Source organism: Corythoichthys intestinalis, chromosome 6 (assembly GCF_030265065.1).
Source record: "Corythoichthys intestinalis isolate RoL2023-P3 chromosome 6, ASM3026506v1, whole genome shotgun sequence".
NCBI classification, from domain to species: domain Eukaryota; kingdom Metazoa; phylum Chordata; class Actinopteri; order Syngnathiformes; family Syngnathidae; genus Corythoichthys; species Corythoichthys intestinalis.
Genome location: NC_080400.1, coordinates 1,868,815 through 1,892,524, shown reverse-complemented (window position 1 = coordinate 1,892,524; position 23,710 = coordinate 1,868,815). Strand labels below are relative to the sequence as shown.

At 36.5% G+C, this 23,710-nt stretch overlaps 1 protein-coding gene across 1 annotated transcript in view; it reads right to left on the bottom strand.

Moving 5' to 3' along the window:
- Window positions 1-23,710, bottom strand: part of LOC130917272 (FRAS1-related extracellular matrix protein 2-like) — a 231,029-nt gene that overhangs the window by 6,954 nt on the left and 200,365 nt on the right. The window contains exons 16-23 of the mRNA XM_057838514.1: window positions 22,888-23,219; window positions 8,927-9,119; window positions 8,755-8,859; window positions 6,789-6,916; window positions 6,582-6,716; window positions 2,122-2,248; window positions 1,873-2,060; window positions 1,653-1,799 (exon numbers count right to left, since the gene is read on the bottom strand). Coding sequence (XP_057694497.1) covers window positions 1,653-1,799; window positions 1,873-2,060; window positions 2,122-2,248; window positions 6,582-6,716; window positions 6,789-6,916; window positions 8,755-8,859; window positions 8,927-9,119; window positions 22,888-23,219 — 1,355 coding nt within the window. The remainder of the gene's footprint in view (window positions 1-1,652; window positions 1,800-1,872; window positions 2,061-2,121; window positions 2,249-6,581; window positions 6,717-6,788; window positions 6,917-8,754; window positions 8,860-8,926; window positions 9,120-22,887; window positions 23,220-23,710) is intronic.

The following is a 23,710-nucleotide window of genomic DNA, read 5'->3' as shown; positions in this document are numbered from 1 at the left end:
TTAATTTTGGGATATTTCAGGTCATTTCCTGTTGATTTTTGGTCATTTCCTGTAGATTTGGGGGCATTTTCTGTTGGTTTTTGGTCATTTCTTTTGATTTTGGTTTACTCCCTGTTGGTTTTGGGGCACTTTGGCTCATTTACTCTTGAGTGTAGTTCTTGTTGATTTTGGGGCATTTCAGGTCTTTTTTTTTGTCGATTTCTGGTCACTTTCCGTTGATTTGGGGGCATTTGTGGGTCACTTCCTGTTGATTTTGAGGCATTTCAGGTCATTTTCTGCTGATTTTAGGTCATTTCCTGTAGATTTGGGGGCATTTTCTGTTGGTTTTTGGTCATTTCTTTTGATTTTGGTTTACGCCCTGTTGGTTTTGGGGCACTTTGGCTCATTTACTCTTGATTGTAGTTCTTGTTGATTTTGGGGCATTTCAGGTCTTTTTTTTTGTCGATTTCTGGTCACTTTCCGTTGATTTGGGGGCATTTGTGGGTCACTTCCTGTTGATTTTGAGGCATTTCAGGTCATTTTCTGCTGATTTTAGCTCATTTCCTGTAGATTTGGGGGCATTTTCTGTTGGTTTTTGGTCATTTCTTTTGAATTTGGGTTACTCCCTGTTGGTTTTGGGGCACTTTGGCTCATTTACTCTTGATTGTAGTTTAGTTCTTGTTGATTTTGGGGCATTTCAGGTCATTTTTTGTCGATTTCTGGTCACTTTCCGTTGATTTGGGGGCATTTGTGGGTCACTTCCTGTTGATTTTGGCGCATTTCAGGTCATTTTCTGCTGATTTTAGGTTACTTCTTGTTGATTTTGGGGATATTTCAGGTCATTTTTTGTTGATTTTTAGTCAATTTCTGTTGATTTTGGGGAATTTCTTTGTTACTCCCTGTTGATTTTTGGGCACTTCAGGTCGTTTACTGTTTATTTTTGGTCACTTCCAGTTGATTTTGTGGCGGTTCGGGTTATTTACTGTTGATATTTGGTCACTTCCTGTTGATTTTGGGGCATTTCTGTGTCACTTACTATTGGTTTTGGGGGCATTTCAGATCAGTTTCTGTTGATTTTTTGTCACTTCCTGTTGATTTGGGACATTTCTGGATCATTTTCTGTTGACTTTTGTTAACTTTCTGTTGATTTTGGGTAATTTTCTGTTGATTTTTAGTCACTTCCTGTCAATTTTGGGCCATTCCTGTGTCACTTTCTGTTGATTTTGGGGCATTTCAGGTCTTTTTTTTTTCTTTTTTTTTTCTGGTCACTTTCCGTTGATTTTGGGGCATTTGTGGGTCACTTCCTGCTGATTTTGAGGCATTTCAGGTCATTTTCTGCTGATTTTTGGTCACTTCCGGTTGATTTTCGGTTACTTCCTGTTGGTTTTGGGGCACTTTGGGTCATTTACTGTTGATTTTAGGTTACTTCTTGTTGATTTTGGGGATATTTCAGGTCATTTGTTGTTGATTTTTAGTCAATGTCTGTTGATTTTGGGGCGTTTTGGGTCACTTCTGTTGATCTTGGATTATTTTTAATCATTTTCTCTTTGTTTTTGTCAATTCCTGTTGATTTGGGGGGCATTTTAGGTCTTTTTTTTAATTAAAAAATGTGTTTTTATATGTTATGCATATTTCTATTCCATATGTTACTACATGGAGTATTTGGAGCTTACCTGGAATAGCGCAGCGGATCGCATGGCGAATCCATCGGTTCCGGGCTGCCTGACCAGCGGCAAAGCGGCGGGGTCGTCCGCGGCCAGTAAGGCTCCGAAGGCCACGCTTCCAAAGGAGCTAGCTTGAGTCTCGGGCTGGGCTTTGTCCTACGAGTCGGCAAACCGACAAAGGTCATTTCGTTTTCGCGCTTCGACGACACGACGAGGAGTCGCCACTCACGATGATTTTGAATCGGTAGAGCAGCGAGGGCGCGTCCGCCAGGCAGCCGAACTCCGAGCGACGCGGGTCGTACTTGGGCACGTAACCGTCGGCGCCCGTGCAGAGGAAGACTTTCTCGATGTTGCAGACGAAGGAGTCGCCCAGGTTCTGCACCGGGTCTACCATCACGCGCCCGTAGATGGTGTCGCCTAAGCACGGGGCTTAAGTTCAAGAGCGGGTTCTGGTCGGGAAGCGCGTTTCGAGTGGCACCTTGGGAGAAGGCCGTGTCACCGCTCTGGCCGAAGCCGGCGGACGCGTCGGAGAGCCACAGGGACTTCTTGGAGAGCAGGATCATCTCCGTGTTTAGACTGAACTCCGCTGCTACCGGGTCGCTCACCTGCAACAAACAATTCAATTAATACAACCCCTAGCAAACGGTATGGAATCACCAGTCTCGGACGAGCGCTCACTCAGACATTTTATCATGTAGAACAAACTCAGATAAAAAGCATGAAAAAAATAACAAATTATTTCAAAAGTGCAACTCTTTAGCATTCAGAAACACTAAAAGAAATGTTACTTTTATAGAGCAAGTGCAGGGAAATAAATATAGAATCACTCCATTGTGAAGAAAGATACAGTGGTACCTCTACATACGAATTTAATTCGTTCCAGGACCTTGTTTGTAAGTCGAAATGGTCGTATGTCGAGCAGGATTTTCCCATAGGAATACATTATAATTCCATTAATTCGTTCCAAAGCCTAAAAACATATACTAAATTCTTAATAAATACTGCTGGCACTGTTGCAAATGACAATTAAACATAGAAAAACAAATAAGTAATAAATAAATAATTCAGAATAATATAATAATGATAAGAATAATTAATAATTATTCCTGTAAATAATGTAACGAATCGGATTCTAATATGGCGGACACTTTTTACTGTCCCTGAACGCACCGCGAAGCTGACGTCTCAGTGAGTTAGGTCGGTGCGGTAGAGATAATACTTTCGTTTTCTTGAAAGCAGTCAACTGCTTAAGACAATGGGCGTTTTGTGTTGGATAAGTTCTTAAATAAATGATAAAAACGTGACGAAGCTGGCGATTTCCTTAGCAATGTTACCACAATAATAATTGTCACCTTAACCTATAAATAGTGGCGAACGGTGGTCGGAAGAGGACCATGGAGCTGTATTGTTGAGCCAGTTCAGGGACGCGCACCCCAAGCTCATATTTTTCTATAACTTGCATCTTCATTTCAAAGGTAAGCATCACTTTTTTCCTTGTTTCTCCAACTGTATCAACTTTTTTTGAAAACTGTGTTGATTTCTCACACAAGAAAATCCACCGTGCGTTCGTTTGCAGTGCTGTCATGTCGTCGTATTTCGAGCAACTCGTCGGATGTAGAAACAAATGGCGGCTCAAATTTTACGTCGGATGTCGAAAAGATCGTGTGTCGAAGTGATCGTATGTAGAGGTACCACTGTATATGGAATCATTAGAAACAAACAAAGAAATAACAATCAAAACACATCTCTAGTATTTAGTTGCACCACCTCTGGCTTTTATGACAGCTTGCAGTCTCTGTGGCATGGACTTGATGAGTATTCTTCATCAATTTGGTGCCAACTCTCTTTGATTACAGTTGCCAGATCATCCATGCAGGTCGGAGCCTTGCTGTGGACCATTTTTTTCAATTTCCACCTCAGGTTTTCAATAGGCTTGAGATCTGGGCTATTTGCAGGCCATGACATTGACAGTCTTTCTACAAGGAATGCTTTAACAATTTTAGCTCTGCGGCATGATGCATTGTCATCTTGGAAAATGACAAACATATTTTCAATTGAAGGGATAAGAAAGCTGTCTAAAATTTCAATGTAAACTTGTGCATTTATTGAAGATTTCACCACAGTGCCTTTGCCTGACATGCAGCCTCATATCATCAAGGACTGAGGGAATTTTGATGTTTTCTTCAGGTAGTCATCTTTGTAAATCTCACTGGAACAGCACGAGACAAAAGTTCCAGCATCATCACCTCGTCAAGAGTCAAGAATCTGCATTGGACAAGGTGATGATGCTGGAACTTTTGTTTGGTGCTGTTCTAGTGAGATTTACAAAGATGAGTCCTAAAGAAAACATCAAAATTCCTTCAGTCCTTGATGATATGAGGCTGCATGTCAAGCCAAGGCACTGTGGTTAACCCTTTAATGCCAGCAATATGAAGCAATCATCAGAGAATCCCAAAATTTGAAAAGAAGGTCCTAATTTTTTTCAAATATGTCAAAAGAAAAGTCAAAATGAATATGTGTAATAAGCGCTCAGATATCTATAACCCTTGCTAAATCCTGTTTGTTTTTTTTCATGGAACCTGCAGATGCATGTGTTGACTTGCATCCATCATTTTTTTTTTTTCAAAAAGAAATGTCAAAATTCTGAATTAGTCTCAATTCATGAAATTTTAGGTGCATCAAATGTGATACATTTGGCAATATAGGGTTAAATCTTCAATAAATGCACAGGTTTATTAAGTGTACTTTAGCAAAAGTTTACATTGAAATTTTAGACAGCTTTCTTATGACATGCAGCCCCATATCATCAAGGACTGAGGGAATTTTGATGTTTTCATCTTTGTAAATCTCACTGGAACGGCACCAAACAAAAGTTCCAGCATCATCACCTTGTCCAATGCAGATTCTTGATCAATAATCTTTATCCAGTCATTCACAGTCCATGATTGCCTCTCCTTAGCCCATTGCGGTCTTGATCTTTTCTGTTTAAGTGTTAACGATGGTTTCCTTTTAGCTTTCGTGTAAGAAATTCCCATTTCCTTTAGGCGATTTTGCACAGTTCTGTCACATACCTTGACTCCAGCTTCCTACCTTTTCTTTTTCATTTGTTTTGTTGTACATCTTCTGTTTTCAAGATTTATGGCCTTTAGTTGTTTTTCATGATGTTTGGATGTCTACCAGTACGCTTAAATTTAACAACGTTGCCATGCTGTTTGTATTTGGTCCAGATTTTTAAGTATTCATTTTAGGGCTGTCAAACGATCACAATTTTTAATCGAGTTAATCACAGCTTGAAAATTAATTAATTTTAATTAATCGCAATTCAAACCATCTATGAAATATGCCATATTTTTCTGTAAATTATTGTTGGAATGTAAAGATAAGACACAAGACGGATATATACATTCAACATACGATGGTACATAAGTACTGTATTAGTTTATTATAACAATAAATCAACAAGATGGCATTAACATTATTAACATTGTCTTAAAACGATCAATGGATAGAAAGACTTGTAGTTCTTAAAAGATAAATGTTAGTACAAGTTATAGAAATTTTATCTTAAAACCCCTCTTAATGTTTTCGTTTCAATAAAATTTGTAAATTTTTAATCAAAAAATAAACTAGTAGCTTGCCATTGATTGATCATAATTACACAAGGCTCATGGTGCGCACCAAGGCGCCAGCAGAGGGAGACAAAAAAACACAAGTAACAAGTGGAAAGACCCTGTTCTGTCATTTTAATCTGTTTGAGTGGGGCATGTGCGTTAAATGCGTCAAATATTTTAACGTGATTAATTTAAAAAATTAATTATCGTCCGTTAACGCGATAATTTTGACAGCTCTAATTCTTTTTATTGCATTTACTGTTTATAAAGAGAAAAACATTTTGGACCTAATACTGACTCCTGCGGGACGCCAGGAGTGCCAAAATAAATCCGTAATGCTATCCTGCAATAATTAAATGTGTGTTTCAATATGTTTTCATTTTTTCAGGATTTATTTTTCCACAAATTTAAATTCTTAATTGTTTTAATTGCTATTTACATTAATTTACTTCAAATTTCATTTATTTTTTTAGTTTTTTTATACATATTTATTAACATATTTTAATTAATAAAACGTTTGTTTACATGTAATTATTAGGATTTTTTTTTTTTTTTTTTAGTTATTTACATCCTTTTTAGTTTCAGTTTTTAAATAATATTTTCATCTTTATTTTGTTATTTTTATTTCCTATTCTATTTTATTTGTTAATTCATTTTCATTTTCATTTTTGTTGATTTTATTATTTACTGGGTTTTGGCTTTTTTATATTCAACTGCTTTTATGAAGAAGAAAAAAATTATAACTCTGGTGGCATATTTTATTTATTTATTTATTTTAATTATCATTGTTGTTGATTTTATTATTTATGGTGCTTCTGTTGTTATATTCAACTGTTTTTATGAATAAATAAATAAATAAATAAATAAACTGGTGGCATATTTCAATTATATATGTATTTCAACATTTAAAAACATTTAATCCCATTTATTTCAACATCAATTACTTTGAAAAAACAAACAAACATAACATCAATTACATTGAAAAAAAACAAACATTTTTATTATATACTTTTATTATTTTATTTATTTACATTATCAATTTTTATTCATTTTTTGTTACTGTTATTTCCTTGCAAACAAATAATAAAGGTAAAATAATGCTAAACAATAAAAAAATAAAGTAAAAAATAAAAAATAATAAAAGTAAAATAAAAAAATTAAAATAAAATAAAGATAAAAGTGAAAACTGAAAACAAAAGTTGAATTAAATTGATATAAATCAACTGGAAAAAATGTTGAAATAAATAATATTTAATGATTAATGATTGAATTGATTAATGATGATGATTTAATGATGATTGGACATCTATCACCGTCAAAGGCCTACCTGCTGAAAGCGGATGTCCAAATCGAACCCGACGGGTTCTCTCGGGTTGCACACGGGCGGGACGGCGTACTCCAGGCTGGGCGGCGTGGTGCACGGCAGCAGCTTGACGGCGTACGAGCCCGAGTAGTCGCGCACCTGAACGTCACGCGGTCACAAATTGAGAAGTCGCCGACCAAAAGTCGACGGAAAAATGAGACGTTCCCTCACGGCGAAATCCGAGGTGAAGGTCCACTGCTGGACCGGCTGGTTGTAGGTGGGCTCGCTGCGCACCAGGCTGAGGTTGAAGGTCAAAGCGGGGTGGTCCTCGCACATCACCATGGAGCTGAGCGCGGAAGCTGGACACAAGACATGGATTTCTTGTCAAAAGTGTCGTATGAGTACCAACAATGGTGTGTTGTCTCCCTCTAGTGGTGTACGAAGAATTGCTGGGACTTTTATGCATTTGATCTTCATTTTTGATGAATTTTTCTTTAGTTTTAAACTTGTTAACCCATTGACAGCACTCGACGTCCAATCCATTCAGATTGAGAGTGTCTAAATAGCAAGCTAATGAATTAAATAGATTGATTAATTAATAGAGAAAAATATAAGTTATTTTTTGTAAAGTACTTATAATATTCTAACACCAATCTATTTTTTTTTCAACAATTTATTTATTTATTCATTTTTTTCAAAAAAAATTTACACAACGTTGAGGGGATTTTTTTTTTGTTTTTTTTTTGGTAAATTATCATTTTGGAATTTCATCTAGTGATTAATATTAATTTTGCTTTATTATCATAATTACTATTTGTTTTTATAATATTGAGTATGTAATCATTATTTTTAATATTCCAGGTAAATTAAATTATTTTTATTTATATTGAATTAATTTTGGGTTTTATTATTTTAACTTGTACAATTCGTATTTTATTGTTGATACAATCTTCCTTTTTTCCTGTAAATTCTCACATTTTTGCTTGCATATTATGACATTATTCAAATTAATCAATATATTTTTTTGTATTTATTTTGTTTTATCAGTGTCATTATTACTATTAAATTCAATTATTTATAGAGTTCATTGAGATTATTTCATTGTTTTAAATGATGATTTTAATTAATTTAATTTTTTAATTTATTTTAAACCTTTAATAAAATTTTAGTTTTGAGTCATACAATAATGTAGATTTTTTTTTCCGAGAAAAAATTCCTGCAAATTCATAAATATTTTCTTCCATATTTTGACATTATTTAAATAAATTACAATTTATATTTTTGTATTGTTTATTGTGTTTCATTCATATCATTATTATATTACATTTTATTTATTAATTATTAGTATTTAGAATGTCTTCACTATTTTAATTTATTATCATTTATACTTTATTTTAATTATTTTTTAAATTGATGTAACCATTTTTTTCCCCAATAAAATTTCCTGTAAAATTTAGCTTTTATTTAAATGGATTACAACATACACATTTTTAAAAAAAAAAATTATTGGCATTATTATGATTGTAATTATATTACATTTATGTATTTTTTTTAGATTTCTTTCAATATTTTAATTGACTATTTTCATTTTATTTTATTCTTATTTGAAGTAGTAACTATTTATTTTATTTCTGATAAAATTTCCTGTAAAATCGAAAGTTATTGCTTTTATTTAGATAATTTAAAATTTAGATTTTTTAAAATATATGTTTTGTCATATTAGTATAATCATTATTATTAATATTATTTTGTTCAATTGATTATTTGTCCTTATTTTGTTTAGATTTTTTTTAAATTTCAAATTATTATTAGTTTTTAAAATTTAAACGATATTTCAAATTTTATTTTATTTTTTATTTATTTAATATCAACTTCATTTTGGCTAAAATGTTTATTTTTCCTGTCAACTCCTAACTTTTGCTTACATAATTTGACATTATTTCAATAAATTACAACTATAATTTTTAAAAATCTATTTATTAATTTTTATTAGTTAGTATTATTATTATTATATTAGATTTATTTATTATTTATTTCATTGAGATTTTTTTAAAAATTATTTTAATGTTATTTTAATTTAAAAATATTATTATTAATATTTTTATTTATAGAGAAATAGCAAAAGCATAAATTTTTTCTTCTATATTTTGACGGTATTTCAATATTTTCAGCCATTTAGATTGATCTTTATCCATACCAGGATGCCTGACGACAAAGAGTCCTCGAAACCGAGCTTCAGTACGAAAGTTGACCACCAGGCGTCCCTGCTCGTTAATCCGCATGCTGGTCGGGTAGAGCGCGCCTGCAAAGACCACAAAAAATGTACCCTGACAAAAACAGCGATCTTGCCCTGAGATACCGTCGCTTACCTTGAAGCTCCGCTTCCGGCGGGCTGCCGATGCCGTCCCTCCACAAGATGGCGGTGTCGTACACGAAAGTCAGCCTCAGCTCAGACTGCAGGTCGAAATGCTGCCAGCCGCCGGCACCTGCCGGCGAGTGGAACACGTAGGACACGTGGAGTGGAACCCGCAGCGTCACGTAGGACTGGACCAGGTTGAGTACCTGCCGTGAGAGGCGAGACGAGATGTTTCAGTGCTGTTGGTACCAAATGAGTGCGTTGAGAGGCAGAGAGATGATTACTAAATCACCTTGCCGATCCACTAAAACACAATTAAATGAAGACAAGCGGCGAGGGAGTGTTTGAAGCCGCTGGCAAACGTGTTGCCTCATTAAATGTAGCCCTTGGCAAAATATTTAAAATATGCGGTGGTCTTTATTTTGCAGTGGACAGGCATGAGGAGATTCAACAAAACAGGGATTTATGTAAATAGAAATATTCTATGTTTTTAAGTGTGATGCAAAGCACATTGTAGTGCTCAAGACCTTAACCTGAGACAAGAACTCAGCGTGACCAAGACAAGGCATAATTATTAGGAGTAGAGACCAAGATAATACCAAGACTTGTGGATGTCCAAACCGAGAAAGGACCAAGACTTTTAGGAGACAAAACTCTCAGAAGTTTATATCAGGACAAAAAAAAAATACAAGACAAACTAAGACTTTGGTGAGTCATAACCAAGACAAGATCAAAAACAAAAACCAAGACTTCTGGAAAGTCAGTCCTGAGATAGTACCAAACTTTCAGAAAATGAGATCAAGTCAAAACCAAAAGCAAGGCAAAATCAAGACTTTTGGGAGTAGAATCCAGGACACACCAAAGACTTGTGGATGTCCATACCAAGACAAGAACAAGACTTTTGGGAGTGGCGATCGAGACAAGACCAAACTTTCAGAAGTTGGGATCTGAAAGTTGTTGAATCTTGTCTTGAATCTTGGAGTCTAGGTCTTGAATCTGAATCTTTCAAGCCAAGACCAAACAAAGGCAACATCAGGACTTTCGGGAGTCAAGACCAAGAAATGATCAATATTTTTTCGGAATTGAAACCATGACAACACCAAATTTTCAGAAGTCGAGATGAAGAAAGACCAAGACGTTCAGATTTTTAGATCAAATCAAGACAAAAACCAATGTAAAACAGACTTTTGGGAGTTGAGACCAAGACTGGATCAAGACTTTTGGGAGTAGAGTCCAAGACAAAACCAAGACTTGTGGATGTCCATACCGAGAATACACCAAAACTTTAGGAGTGGAGACTGAGGCAAGACTAAACTTTCAGAAGTTGAGAAGATCCGGACAAGATCAAGACAAGACCAATCGAAAACTAAGACTCGCGTGAGTGAGTTGACTTGTGGCAAGTCAATCCTGGGATAAGGGCAAACTTTCAGAAATTGATATCAAGTCAAGACCAAAACCAATGCAAAACCAAGAGTTTAGGGAGTAGAGAGCAAGAAAAGATCAAGACTTTTGGGAGTGGAGTCCAAGACACACCCAAAACTTGTGGATGTCCATACCGTGACATGACCAAGACTTTTGGGGGTGGAAATCCAGAAAAGACCAAACTTTCAGAAGTTGAAATCAAGTCAAGACCAAAACAAAGACTTTCGGAGGTCAAGACCAAGACAGGATCAAGTCTTTTTCTGAATCAAAACGAAGACAAGACCAAAATTTCAGAAGTCCAAATGAAGACAGACCAAGATATTCAGATTTTGAGATCAAGATTGTCGAAATAGAGATAAGATTGAGACATTTTTGGGAATCGAAATCGAGACAAGACCAAACTTTCAGAAGTCAAAACAGAGACGAAGACAAAGACAAAACCAAGACTTTCGGAGGTCAAGACCAACACAAGATCAAGACTTTTTCGGATTCGAAACAAAGACAAGACCAAATTTTCAGGAAGTCGAGATGAAAACAGACCAAGACTTGCAGATATTGAGATCAAGACAAGACCAAGACAAAACCAAGACTTTTGAGAGTCAAGACCAAGACTTTTAGTGACTCAAGACCAAGACAAGACCAAGACATTTGGAAGTCGGGATATAGACAAGACCATAATTAAGACAAAACCGAGACTTTTGTGAATCTTGACCGAGAGAAGATCAAGACTTTTGGGGAATTGAGAGTAAGAGAAGACCACGACTTTGGGGAGTCAATACCGAGAAAAGACCGAACTTTCAGAAGTTGACCAGACAAGGACCAGGACTTGGAAGTTGAGGTCAAGTCAAGACCAAGACTTTCAGGAGTTGAGACCAAGACTTAGGGAAGTCAATCACGAAAAAATACCAAATATTCAGAAGTTAAGATCAAGACACGACCAACACAAGATCAAGACTTCTTGGGAATCTGAACCAGAACAAGACTAAGACTTTTTTGGAATTGAAATCAGGACAAGACCAGGACCAGGACTTTTGGATGTTGAGACCAAGACAAGAACAAGACTTTTTGGAGTCAAGAGCAAGATAAGATTAAACTTTCAGAAGTTGAGATCAACACAAGACCAAGGCAAAAGAAATACTTTCTGGAGTCGAGACCAAGACAAGGTCGAGATGAAGACAGATTTTGAGATAATTGTGTCATATTCACTGTTCCCACTAGTGGGCAGTGTATCCCCCCCCAAATTGATAAAGCTAAACTCAACACGTCCAGAACAAACCATTGAAACACCATTATGATGAAACGAATCAGTTCTTTTCTAATCAAATTACCCGAATTAACCGATGAATCGTTGCAGCACCAGATACCATACAGAGGGGGAATCGGTATCGGGAACCATAAAATGGTATCGGTGAAACCCTAGTTTGAATGCAAGGTATTTTATTCAATTGATTTTACAGTATAACCTTGATGTCTTGTAATTATGTTTCATTGTTTGAGTTCCTCGTAGCAAATCACATTCCCACATTTGTGTGCATTCGAGTGCAAACAGCAGGTGGCAAACGCGTTCAAAAGTTGAGAAGCGCACATTTGGCTCGACTTGTAACGGCAAGCGAGGCACTAAAAAGCAAGAATCCGCACCTCTCTGACCCGCCGCACGTGTTGCCGCCTGCGCAGACGAGCCTCCGGGCTGCACGTCAGGTCTTCAAATGAATCCTTCCTCCTGACGCGACCCGCTGAGCTTTAATGGATTCCCGCGGTTCCGCTAAGCTGTGACATTGCGCACCGAGCGGGTCAATCCTTCCGTTAGTCAGCGGGGTCAGCGTTTGCAAATCAAAGCAGCAGTCTCTGCTCGAGATGTTTTATTTGTTCGCTTATATGCTGAGGTGTTTTATGCTAATCCTAGTCTGTGCCGTCCTCTCAATGAAGCGTACTGTAGTTACATGCCACATCTAATTGATGATCCCTTTGCATCTGAAGCAAAAGCTGCAGTCTATAATATTCCGTTTCTTTTTCTTCTTCTTCTCTTTAATCTTATTCTCCTTGGTTTTTGGGTACGATACTCCTTCCACACGCTTTCACCTATCGTTCCAACGTCAACATATTCCAACATACTGTATGTCACAATAGGTTCAATTCAGTTTTTGCCAAAATGAACGGTTCTTCCAAAATATTTAATAATAATTAGAGATGTCCCGATCTCCGATCACGTCATTTACAAAGTATCGGAATCGGCAAAAAACATATCGGACATGCCTTTTTTTAATGTATATATATTTTTTAATTAAATCGTTTTCTAATTGTATTTAACGTTACAGACATAATATGTTACACTCATCCAGAGACTTTAGTTTAGGCTTAAGGTAGGGTTATCAAATTTATCCCGTTAACGGTGGTAATTAATTTTTTGAAAAATTTATCACGTTAAAATATTTAACGCAATTAATGCATGCGCTGCACGACCCGCTCACGCATTGTCACGTTCAATCTGTAATGGCACCGTTTTACCTACTGTATATATAGAGCTAAAAGGCAGCGTAAAATGAGTAGAGTGAATTTTGGCAGCCTTTGGAGCCTTTTTTTAATTGGCTAAAGCCTTGCAATCCCTCTCCCTACGATTAGAAATATCGTGGAAAGCAATGTGGGGAAGAAAGATAGTAATTGATCACACCCTATTTTATTTCCCAACGCAGAGAAGATATATCAATTGGTACCACGACGCACAGTCATGGTTGCACTTCCCATCATGCATTTGGGCAGAACAGTTAAATGGGTACAGTATCATTTACTGAAAGCTCAACAAATACACTAGATGGCAATATTTAGTCACAATATACAAAGTCACATTTATCCTTTAAGAATTACAAGTCATTCTATCCGTGGATCCCTCTCACAGAAAGAATGTTAATAATGTAAATGCCATCTTGAGGATTTATTGTCATAATAAACAAATACCTGTACCTGTACCTGTATTGCCTGTACTTGTACGACATACAGTGGGGCAAATAAGTATTTAGTCAACCACCAATTGTGCAAGTTCTCCTACCTGAAAAGATTAGAGAGGCTTGTAATTGTCAACATGGGTAAACCTCAACCATGAGAGACAGAATGTGGAAAAAACCCAGAAAATCACATTGTTTGATTTTTAAAGAATTTATTTCCAAATTAGTGTGGAAAAGAAGTATTTGGTCACCTACAAACAAGCAAGATTTCTGGCTGTCAAAGAGGTCTAACTTCCTCTAACGAGGCTCCACTCGTTACATGTATTAATGTCACCTGTTTTAACTCATTATCGGTATAAAAGACACCTGTCCACAACCTCAGTCAGTCACACTCCAAACTCCACTATGGCCAAGACCAAAGAGCTGTCGAAGGACACAGGAGACAAAATTGTAGACCTGCACTATGCTGTGAAGACTGAATCTTCAATAGGTAAAACGCTTGGTGTAAATAATCAACTGTGGGAGCAACTACTAGAAAATGGAAGACTGATAATCCCCCTCGATCTGGGGCTCTGTGCAAGATCTCACTCCGTGGCGTCAAAATGATAACAAGAACGGTGAGCAAAAATTCCAGAACCACACGGGGGGACCTAGTGAATGACCTACAGAGAGCTGGGACCACAGTAACAAAGGCTATTATCAGTAACACAATGCGCCGCCAGGGACTCAAATCCTGCACTGCCAGACGTGTCCCCCAGCTGAAGAAAGTACACGTCCAGGCCGTCTGCGGTTCGCTAGAGAGCATTTGGATGATCCAGAAGAGGACTGGGAGAATGTGTTATGATCAGATGAAACCAAAATAGAACTTTTTGGTAGAAACACAGGTTCTCGTGTTTGGAGGAGAAACGCATGTACTTGCCCGATGTGTACTACAGACGCGTGTACTTGCCCGATTTGTACTAGAAACGCATGTACTTGCCCGATGTGTACTACAAATGCGTTTACTTTGCCTGATTTGTACTACAGACGCGTGTACTTGCCCGTACTTGTACTACAAGTGTGTGTACTTGCCAGTACTTGTACTACAAGTGCGTGTACTTGTACTATAAGTGTGTTTACTAGCTAGTACTTGTACTACAAGCGGGTGAACTTGCCTGTACTTGTACTGCAAGTGTGTGTACTTACGCGTAGTTGTACTATAAGTGCATGTACTTGTACTATAAGTGTGTGTACTAGCTAGTCCTTGTACTACAAGTGGTTGTATTTGCCTGTACTTGTACTACAAGTGCGTGTATTGGTACTACAAGTGGGTGTACTTGCCCGTACTTGGACTGCAAGTGAGTGTACTTGCACTATAAGTGCGTGTACTTGTACTACAAGTGGGTGTACTTGCCCTTACTTGTACTGCAAGTGTGTGTACTTGTACTTGTACTACAAATGTATGTACTTGCTAGTACTTGTATTACAAGTGTGTGTACTTGCTAGTACTTGTACTACAATTGCATATACTTGCTAGTACTTCTACTACAAGTGGGTGTATTTGCCCCATACTTGTACTGCAAGTGCGTGTACTTGCCTGTACTTGTACTGCAAGTGCGTGTACTTGCCCGTACTTGTACTGCAAGTGCGTGTACTTGCCCGTACTTGTACTGCAAGTGCGTGTACTTGCACAAAAATGCGTGTGTACATGTACTACAAGTGCGTGTACTAGCTAGTACTTGTAATATAAGTGCGCGTACTTGCCCGAACTTGCACTGCAAGTGGGTGTACTTGGGTATACTTGTACTACAAGTGCATATACTTGCTAGTACTTGTACTACAAGTGTGTGTACTTGCCAGTACTTGTACTACAAGTGTGTGTACTTGTACTATAAGTGTGTTTACTAGCTAGTACTTGTACTACAAGCGGGTGAACTTGCCTGTACTTGTACTGCAAGTGTGTGTACTTACGCGTAGTTGTATTATAAGTGCATGTACTTGTACTATAAGTGTGTGTACTAGCTAGTCCTTGTACTACAAGTGGTTGTATTTGCCTGTACTTGTACTACAAGTGCGTGTATTGGTACTACAAGTGGGTGTACTTGCCCGTACTTGGACTGCAAGTGTGTGTACTTGCACTATAAGTGCGTGTACTTGTACTACAAGTGCGTGTACATGCTATTACATGTACTGCAATCGGGTGTACTTGTGTATACTTGTAGTACAAGTGTGTGTACTTACTGGTACTTGTATTACAAGTGCGTGTACTTGCTAGTACTTATACTACAATTGCAAGTACTTGCTAGTACTTCTACTACAATTGCGAGTACTTGCTAGTACTTCTACTACAAGTGGATGTACTTGCCCCATACTTGTACTGCAAGTGCGTGTACTTGCCCTTACTTGTACTGCAAGTGAGTGTACTTGCACTATAAGTGCGTGTACTTGTACTACAAGTGGGTGTACTTGCCCTTACTTGTACTGCAAGTGTGTGTACTTGTACTTGTACTACAAATGTATGTACTTGCTAGTACTTGTATTACAAGTGTGTGTACTTGCTAGTACTTGTACTACAATTGCATATACTTGCTAGTACTTCTACTACAAGTGGGTGTATTTGCCCCATACTTGTACTGCAACTGTGTATACTTGCCTGTACTTGTACTGCAAGTGCGTGTACTTGCCTGTACTTGTACTGCAAGTGCGTGTACTTGCCCGTACTTGTACTGCAAGTGCGTGTACTTGTACAAAAATGCGTTTGTACATGTACTACAAGTGCGTGTACTAGCTAGTACTTGTAATATAAGTGCGCGTACTTGCCCGAACTTGCACTGCAAGTGTCATATCTGTATGCCCTCTCAGTTGTTTTTTCTTTCCAGCATCTGATTCAGCTGGATGGGCGGGGCCGTGGCCGCACACCTGTGGCGCATTAGGAGCGCTCATTATTTAAGGACTCCTGTCACCGTCTGCGAGTGTCGGACTATTGCATATGCTTGTTCCTGCCTTGCTTACCGCTGTGTGCTCATCGTCATCCTCGGTGCCTTCCGACGTTCTTCGGTCGTGTTCTGGTTTGATCTTATTTACTTTTGTGCTCTTCTGGATTTTGTAGTTAGGATTTTGTACTCTGTTATATTCACGCCATCTTGGGTGCTCTTTTAGTTATACTTGTTATATCCGCGTTTTCTAGCGTGCTCCCTAAGTTGTACTTGTTATATCCGCGTTTTCTAGCGTGCTCCCTAAGTTGTACTTGTTACATTCGCGTTTTCTAGCGTGCTCCCTTTGTTATACTAATTAAACACAAACATTTGCTCTATTGATCTCCTGGTCTGTGTTTTTGGATCCACATTAACGGCTTGCCGTCATAACAGCAGTGGGTGTACTTGGGTATACTTGTACTACAAGTGCATATACTTGCTAGTACTTGTACTGCAAGTGCGTGTACTTGCCTGTCCTTGTACTGCAAGTAGGTGTACTTGCGTGTACTTGTACTACAAGTGTGTGTACTTGTTCTACAACTGCGTGTACTTGCCTGTACTTGTAGTACAAAGAGGTGTACTTGCTTGTACAATATGAACTTGTAGTTGCGTGTACTTGTACCACAAATGTGTGTACTTGTACTGCAAGTACGTTTACTTGCCTATACTCGTAGTACAAAGACGTGTACTTGCTTGTAATATAATAACTTGTACTTGCGTGTACTTGTACCACAAATATGTGTACTTGAACTACAAAGTGCATGTACTTGCACTACAAGTATGTGAACTTGCGTTTACTAGCATAAACATGTGTCCATTTGCAATCATTTGTACAACAAAGACGTGTACTAGTCTGTATTTGTACTAAAAACACATGTACTTGCCTTGTACTTTTACTACAAACACGTGTACTTGCCCGTACTTGTACTACAAACATGTGTACTTGCCCGTACTTGTACTATAAAACAGGTGTACTTGCCTGTACTTGTACTACAAGGGCATGTACTTGCATATACATGTACTACAAATATGTGAGCTTGTGTGTACTTGTACTACAAGTATGTGTGCTTACGGGGACTTGTACTACAAAGACGTGTGCTTGCCTGTATTTGTAGTACAAAGATGTGTACTTGATTGTACTATAAGGACATGTACTTGCATGGTCTTGTACTACAAATGTGTGTACTTGTAGAACCACCAATGCACTTTCTCCAGAAATCATTTGGAAACTGGTTGCAATACCATTTTTGGCCACCAATCTTACACATTGCAAAGGCCAAAGTTTAACTTATTAGCTGCCATTGACACTGATAGCCATCCATTCATTTGCAGCTTCCCTGTTAAAATGGACTGAACATCATGCACATAGTGACTTACACGCACCTCTGAATTTTATCACACAGAAGTATAGCTGAGAGATTTCATTAATGAGCACGGACCAGAGGCATACTCACAAGATTAATAATTAATGTAGCACTGTGGCACATCTTATTTATGGTATTGATAATCAGGCTTCTAAACAAGCAAACAACCTGCAGTCGGCAATGTAAACTCAGCACAAAATGCATTATGCGCACTACGCGCTCCTTATAGACTTGGTTATATTGATTAAAGATATTATTAGCTGCCCTGATATGATTTTCAAGACTGCTGACATCACGCTCGATATCTCAATGGAACATATTGGATGGATATTCGCCATGTATTTTTATGATAAATTGTGTATGAGTCATAAAAGCTGAAGATGAAACAGACCATTAACAGCCAAGTACTTAGATGAGTTGGACTTGACACAGCTCACTTGCTGTTTAAAACTCCCTCAAATTGCGCTTTAACCCCTTGACGGCTGAATTTATATTTAACAATTATGCAGGGGGGTAAACTAGGTTTTAAGAACGGGGGGGCTCAGCCGCCCAGGAGATGCACAGGATGTAAGTGAACGTAGCGTACAAGCACAAAACTTCACAAACAGCTAACAAAGACTGATAATTTATATTCATTATCATTATTATTGCTTTTGCATTTTGTTTATTACTTACATGGGACTTTCTGCTGTTAGCTGGCGCTAACTAACTACCAACAGTGATAAATACTCACTTTCTTGAAAAACCTTCTTATGTCCATCCTTCATCCATCAGTTCATGCTCTGTTCTGTGTGCGTCAGAGGTACACACACATGCTGCCGGGCAGGGTACCGAATGCGAGCAAAGTCATAGTGAAAACGCAGACTGGATTTTCAGAAATTTTGGCGTTCTTTGTATGAACACGTGGGATGGATTGGATGACAACGCACTGAAGAGGCTCTCTAGCTTACTATATGAACTGAGGTGAACTCACAGATGTATGATCATATGATCAACGAACTGCTGTGTTTGACCGAAAAAAATGTCTATATGCTGCCATAGCAGTTTCATGTCGCATTATGCCCTCGAACTATTTTTAATTTATCCGTTTTACCCTGGAGACACCCTTTTACAGACACCGCACAACCGCCGTTGTTTCAACCCAGCCATAAAAAGAAGGTAATTATACTTATTATTTGAAATGTCTATTATTTTTAGCTTAGAATCATTAATTGACGTCTAAAATTTAGTTAAAAAAATACGACTTGAAAAAACCCTAAACCTTTCATTATTTATTATTTACTGTACCTGGATGGGTATCCAAAACCCTTTTTTCAATGAAAAAACTTCAAGAAAATCTCAAAGGTCACACAAAAATACACACAGTCCCAGGCTTCAACTGGGACCGTGTGCTTTGGTCAGATGAGACCAAGATTGAGCTTTTTGGCAACAAACACTCTAAGTGGGTCTGGCGTTCCACGAAAGATGCGCATGCTGAAAAGCCCCTCATACCCACTGTGAAGTATGGGGGTGGGTCAGTGATGCTGTGGGGCTGTTTCGCTTCCAAAGCGTCCTGGGAACCTTGTTAGGGTGCATGGCATCATGAATGCTTTGAAATACCAGGTCATTTTAAATCAAAATATGTTGCCAGAAGAAATGCCCTCTTGTTAATTGTGTTTTATGGAGTTTTGCCGCCCTCTGCTGGCGCTTGGGTGCTACTGATTTTATAAGCTTCAGCACCCATGAGCATTGTGTAAGTAATTATTGACATCAACAATGGCGGGCTACTAGTTTATTTTTTGATTGAAACTTTTACAAATGTTATTAAAACGAAAACATTAAGAGGGGTTTTAACATAAAATTTTAATAACTTGTACTAACTAGGGCTGTGAAACGATTAAAATTTTTAATCAAATTAATTACAGCTTAAAAATTAATTAATCGTAATTAATCGCAATTAATCGCAATTCAAACCATCTATAAAATATGCCATATTTTTCTGTAAATTATATATATATTCTGTAAAATAAATTGTTGGAATGGAAAGCTAAGACACAAGATGGATATATACATTCAACATACGGTACATAAGCAATGTAATGGGCATTTCACTCTACTGTCATTTAAATCTGTCTATGCTGTCCTCACTCCGAAGCGTCTACTTTTTCCAAAGCTAGACAGCTAGTGAACGACGCCTTAATAATCACACTTTTTCCTTTTTCATCTGATTTATTAATAAAATGGCCTCAAACCATTGTCCTCTTTAGACCGTCGTAAAACTACAAAAAAACGTACACAGGCATTGCATTAGCAACAACGTTAGCTTAGCACGCTATACAGGTTCACTAAACATAAACAAAAACCGTCTCATACAAAAAGTATAACATTTCGCTTACTAACATAATATGTACATTCTTTACAACAACCATACTTATGGACAAATCTTGTCCAAGGATCATATAAGCACAACATTACAAGGTAGGCGTCAGCCCGAGACGTCGTGCAGCCATATTGAACTGGCAAGAAAACAATAAACCATGTCGCAAAGCGACCACAAGAGTTCACTGTTAGACAGCACAAAAAGCCTTGCTGTAAAACTTACCAAAAGGCAGAATACTGTCTGAGTGGGACATATGCGTTAATTGCGTCAAATATTTTAACGTGATTAATTAAAAAAATTAATTACCGCCCGTTAACTTTTGACATTTGTAATTTTGACAGCCCTAGTACTAACATTTATCTTTTAAGAACTACAAGTCCTTCTATCCATGGATCGCTTTAACAGAATGTTAATAATGTTAATGCCATCTTGTTGATTTATTGTTATAATAAACAAATACAGTTCCTTATGTACCCTATGTTGAATGTATCTACCCATCTTGTGTCTTATCTTTCCATTTCAACAATTTATTTTACAGAATATATATATAATTTACAGAAAAATATGGCGTATTTTATAGATGGTTTGAATTGCGATTAATTGTGATTAATTAATTTTTAAGCTGTAATTAACTCGATTAAAAAGTTTAATCGTTTGACAGCCCTAATATATATATTTATATATATATATATATGTATATATATACTGCATGTACTTAGGTATTCCCCCAATGCTTTTTGATGTATATCTGTTGAAAGTGAATTCAGTCATCAAGGGGTTAAATCTCCCCGTCTTTGTTCCGAGGCGATGCAGCGAGGTGTCCAGGTGGCTGGTGAGTGTCGGTACACCGCACACCGCTGCTGCTGCAGATGGCGAGGCGGCTTGTGAAAAAGGTGCTTTATTTTATTTTACTTTTTTATGAGCTCACAAACTTGCCAAGATGGACAAGACAAATGAAGCCACCCTGGCGGGAGACGACGGACACCGGGTATGATTTTGTCATCAGTGCAGATGTTAAATGAGATTATGGATGGATGAGTACTAGCCAAGGTTGTTTACTTTCAGCTCTTAACTGTTTTGCTGCTATTGACGTCTAATCATGTGGATTTTTTTTATCTTTCTGCTCGGAATTTAAATGACTTTGTCACTTGTAGGGTTGCCAGCCCTCCTAGTTCAAATGGAATTGGACGTCTACGAGTGATAAACTCGATGATAAAGTCCCTAGACCCACATAATTGGACATCTATCATTGTCAATGTCAGTGCCACAGTCAAGTCACCATTTAGGGTGTTGTTGTTCTTGTGGACACTAACTTTGAAGCCTACATATCTGTAATTCGTGAACACATCATCATGAAACTTTGTAGCTACATCGCTTGGACCAGTATCAATCGATCGCCAGAGCCGATTTTTATTTATTTATTTTTTAATATTAGGGCTGATTAATCATTTGTGTAAATATTTTATTTTACATTTATATTATATAATATTAAAATAAATGAAAACAATAATATAAATCTAATAAATAAAAATCTAGAAAATAAAATGAAAAAAATAATTAAAATATATTAATACATAAAAAAAATACAATAAATAAATCTAATAAAATAACAAATAAAAATAAAAAAATAAAATAAAATGTTTAAAAAAAATATTTAGAATTAATAACATACGAATGTATATAATAAATAAAATAAATATAAAAACAATTAAATATTTAAACATTTATATATTTTATTTTATATTTTTATTATATAATATTAAAATTAAATAAATACAGTAATATAAGTCTAACAAAATAATAAATAAAAATCTAGAAAATAAAATGAATTTTAAAAAATGAAATAAATCAGTATATTAAAAAAGATACAATAAAATAAATCTAATAAAATAATAAATAAAAATAAAACAAATGAAAAAATGATTAAGAATAATTAGAAAAAAATATTAACATAAGAATGTATATAATAAATAAAACAATTAAATATTTAAAAATGTATTTATATATTTTATTTTATATTTTTCTTATTTAACATTAAAAACAAATGAATACAATAACATAAATCTAACAAAAAATAAATAAAAATCCAGAAAATAAAATGAAAAAATCGAATTAAAAATAATAAAAAATAAAATAGTAAATGAGAAAATAATGCAATAAAATAAATTTAATAAAATGATGAATACAATGAAAATTTTAATGAAAAATAATTAGAAGAAATTCATAACATAAAAATGTATATAACAAAATAAACATAAAAACAGTAAAAAAAATAAAAACTAATTGTGTAAATATTTTAATTTATATTTTTATTATTATTATTGTATTATATAGTAATAAAATAAGTACATAAATGAAATATATTTGAATAAAGAATAAAAATAAAAATACAAAATAAAATACATTTGAATATAAAATAAATAGAAACACAAATAAAATACAAAATAAAATAAAAAAACAACAACTATTAATTAGTAAAGGAATTTGAAAATAAATCAAATTAAATAAAAAAAATTATAATTGTGGAAATATTTACCAGTAGAATGCATTCTGCTGTTTTCTTAGCTGTTAAGAAGTGGAGTGCAGAGAAAACTTATTGTTGACTACTCACGCTTGCTTAATTTACAAAGCAGACCGAGACACAATTATTTTTTGCGATAGTGTTGCACCTATACAAACTTCTATAAACATTTTGTCCTTTAATATTCAATTACTACATACCCACTTGACTATACAATAATTGCGACCATGGATTGGTCAGACACTGCTTAACTTATTGGCCGCAATTGACAGCAATAGACACCCAATCCATTTGAAGTGGGAGGGATGGCAGCGAATGAACGAACCCTGCGTCTACTAGTGATAAACTCATTGAAAATCACAGCAGAAGGATAATTGGACATTGAGCACCGTCCAATAGCACTGAAAGCGCTTACCTGTCCATCCGTCCCGACAGTCCCTCCGCAGTCTCCGAGCAGCTCGGACATGTCGTAATAGTTGGTGAACTCCCACAAGCAGGCCTCCAGGTTGAGGTTGCGGTAGAAGCGCAGCGTACCGGCGCCCCTCAGCTCGGCGCTGTACTGGTAGGGCGCCGTCTCGCCGATCACCCGCGGGTTCTTGGTGGCGTCGGTCAGGAAGCCGTGGTGCGTCGTAACTTCCGAGTGGTCCAGCAGGTTGGAGCAACGGTGGTTTCCCACGCGGGTGCCGTCCGGGCTGAGGGTCAGCTCAAAGTTGGATAAGGGACGAGTGGACACGACAGGTAGCATACCTGGAGAGGGTTTGCATGACTCGTTAATTCGGCATTAACTCACAAAATAATGAACACACTTATCGTATTTTCCGGCGTAAAAGTCTCACTTTTTTAGTACTTTGGCTGAGTCTCTACTTACAACAGTTTATTTCTCATTTAGTTCTAACAATAGCTGGTGCAAACGTCCTGTGTTTGACAAGCAGAGTTTAGGCTTCTCAAATCAGTGATTGTGAGATGAAGCCTCATGAAGCATTGAACCACTTGAGCCAATTGGTTCGAGAAAAGATTAATTTCTCCAAACAATGTCCTCATGGTGCCACTCACTGACTAATTGTATAATCACAGACAGTTGTCTCTGAACCACATGTGTGATTTGTTGATTTAAAAAGTTTTTTTATTTATTTATTTTTTTTAAACGTGTATGCGTCTTTTGGGAAGGAATTAATCTACATTGATCAAATTTTCATAGATTAAAAAATTAATTTTTGAATGCAACGTTGTGTAACTTG